This window comes from Nanorana parkeri, unplaced genomic scaffold (genome assembly GCF_000935625.1).
Source record: "Nanorana parkeri isolate BGI_ZX_2015 unplaced genomic scaffold, ASM93562v1 scaffold947, whole genome shotgun sequence".
NCBI lineage: Eukaryota > Metazoa > Chordata > Amphibia > Anura > Dicroglossidae > Nanorana > Nanorana parkeri.
Genome location: NW_017307215.1, coordinates 325624 through 327881, shown reverse-complemented (window position 1 = coordinate 327881; position 2258 = coordinate 325624). Strand labels below are relative to the sequence as shown.

The following is a 2258-nucleotide window of genomic DNA, read 5'->3' as shown; positions in this document are numbered from 1 at the left end:
AGTTGACCGTGGGCAATTTCACCCCACAAGGGAAAACATCCTTCTTGGCAAATGGATCAGTTTCAGTGGAAACATTCCTGTGCAATCTATTAGTAAGATGCCATCTATTGGGGAAGCATCTGGTCCTGTTTGAAATGTCATTACTGATTTTGTCATTACTATCTTACTGAGTAGAACATTCTACAACCTAACCTCTCTGTACACTGTAAAAAAAAAACCTTCCTACTACTTTTACTGTAAAGAACTCTCCCTGCAACTCTTGTTGTAAAGAACCCTTCCTAATGCTTTTACTGTAACAAACCCTTTCTACTACTGTTCCTGCAAAGAATCCTTTTACAACTCTTACTGCAAGGAATCCTTTTGCCATTCTTCCTAAGAAGAATCCTTCCTACCACTGTTACTGTAAAGAACCTTATCTATCATTCTTTCTGTAAAGAACCCTTTCCACCACTGTTCTTGCAAAGAATCACTTTACCACTCTTACTAAGAACAACCCTTCCTACCACTGTTACTGTAAAGAACCTTATCTATCATTCTTTCTGTAAGGAACCCTTTCCACCACTCTTACTGCAAAGAACCCATTCAAAATTCTTAGGGCTGATTCGCACAATCTGCGTTGGGGATGCGCTGGAAAGAAACAATTTGCCTTGTCACAGACAGGATCAGTTCACACCAATGTGTTGTAATGGGAACGTGGTGGTGTGCGCTGAAAAGAAAGTACAGCATGCTGTAGTTTTTTTTTCAGAGAAGTGGAATGCGACACAGTGCAACCGCCTCGCACCCCCGCTGTGCCCGTAGAACGGAATGAAATGTCACTTGTGACATTTAAATAAAGTTCTAAGAAAAAAAAGTATACAGTGCGATGTAAGCGGGATCAGTGCTTCAGCACTGTGCAATTAGCGCAGCATCTGGTGTGAATGGGCCCTTACTGTAAATAATTATTTTACCACCCTAACTGTAAAGAACACTTCTCTATAGCTGCTAATGTAAACACTCTTACTGTAACAATCTCTTCCTACCACTCTTGCTGCAAATAATTATTTTACCACTCTTACTGTAAAAAATACTTTTCTACAGCTGCTACTGTAAATCCTTCATATCATTCTGACTGTAAGGAGCTCTTCCTACCACTATTACTATAAATAAGCCTTCCTTCCACTCTTAGTGTAAAGAACCTTTCATATTGCTCTTACTGTAAAGAACCCTCTTTACAACTCTTGCTGCAAATAATCCTTTTACCACTTTTACTGTAAAGAACCTTTCATATCGCTTTTACTGTAAAGAAACCTCTTTACCACTCTTGCTGCAAAGAATCCTTTTACCACTCTTACTGTAAAGAACTTTCATATCGCTCTTACTGTAAAGAACCCTCTTTACCACTCTTGCTGCAAAGAATCCTTTTACCACTCTTACTGTATAGAACCTTTCATATCGCTCTTACTGTAAAGAACCCTCTTTACCACTCTTGCTGCAAAGAATCATTTTACCACTCTTACTGTAAAGAACCTTTCATATCGCTCTTACTGTAAAGAACCCTCTTTACCACTCTCGTTGCATAGAATCATTTTACCACTCTTACTGTAAAGAAGACCTTTCTACAGCTGTCAATGTAAACAACCCTTCATATCCCTCTTACTGTAAAGAACACTTTTCTACTGCTCTTAGTGCAAAGAACCCTTCCGAATTTCCTGTAGAATCACGAGGTCTCTCCTTTTATCATAGGGGTGTCGGGATTCATGAAGGTTGATGACAACGGCGACCGGGAGAACGACTACTCGCTGTGGGACCTGACCGAGACGGGCGGAGATTTCCAGGTGAGAGGAAAGCCGCGGGGTTGGCGGCCGGACGTTGATTGGCTCTGACAGCTGACTTGTCGGTTTGTCGCTCTCAGGTCGTGGCCAATTATAACGGGACGCAGAGGAGCATCAACCGGGTGCCGGGGAGAGAGATCCACTGGCCGGGGGGGGCGGTGCCGAGGGACGTCCCGCCCTGCGGATTTGACAACAGTAACCCGGAGTGTATGAAAAGTAAGAGACAGGGGCGGGGCTGGGGAGATTCACCGACATGTGTGTATACGTTTGTATTCATTTTATGTGAATGTTTTTTGGAAGTCATGTGACCGGCCGTGTTATTTCTCCGGCAGCCAGCTTCTCCGTCCTGGAAGTGACCTCCATAGTCATCTGCTTCATCCTCCTGGCCATCGCCATCTCCTCCGTCTTCATATACAGGTACTCTTCTCCTGAATCTCCGCCCCCCCC

The 2258-nt window shown here is 43.4% G+C and overlaps 1 protein-coding gene across 2 annotated transcripts in view; it reads left to right on the top strand.

The window, feature by feature from the left end:
- Positions 1-2258, top strand: part of NPR1 (natriuretic peptide receptor 1) — a 71495-nt gene that overhangs the window by 46482 nt on the left and 22755 nt on the right. For both annotated transcript variants that reach the window (XM_018566411.1, XM_018566410.1), the window contains 3 exons: positions 1723-1814; positions 1892-2027; positions 2144-2228. In XM_018566411.1, the coding sequence (XP_018421913.1) occupies positions 1723-1814; positions 1892-2027; positions 2144-2228 (313 nt within the window). The remainder of the gene's footprint in view (positions 1-1722; positions 1815-1891; positions 2028-2143; positions 2229-2258) is intronic.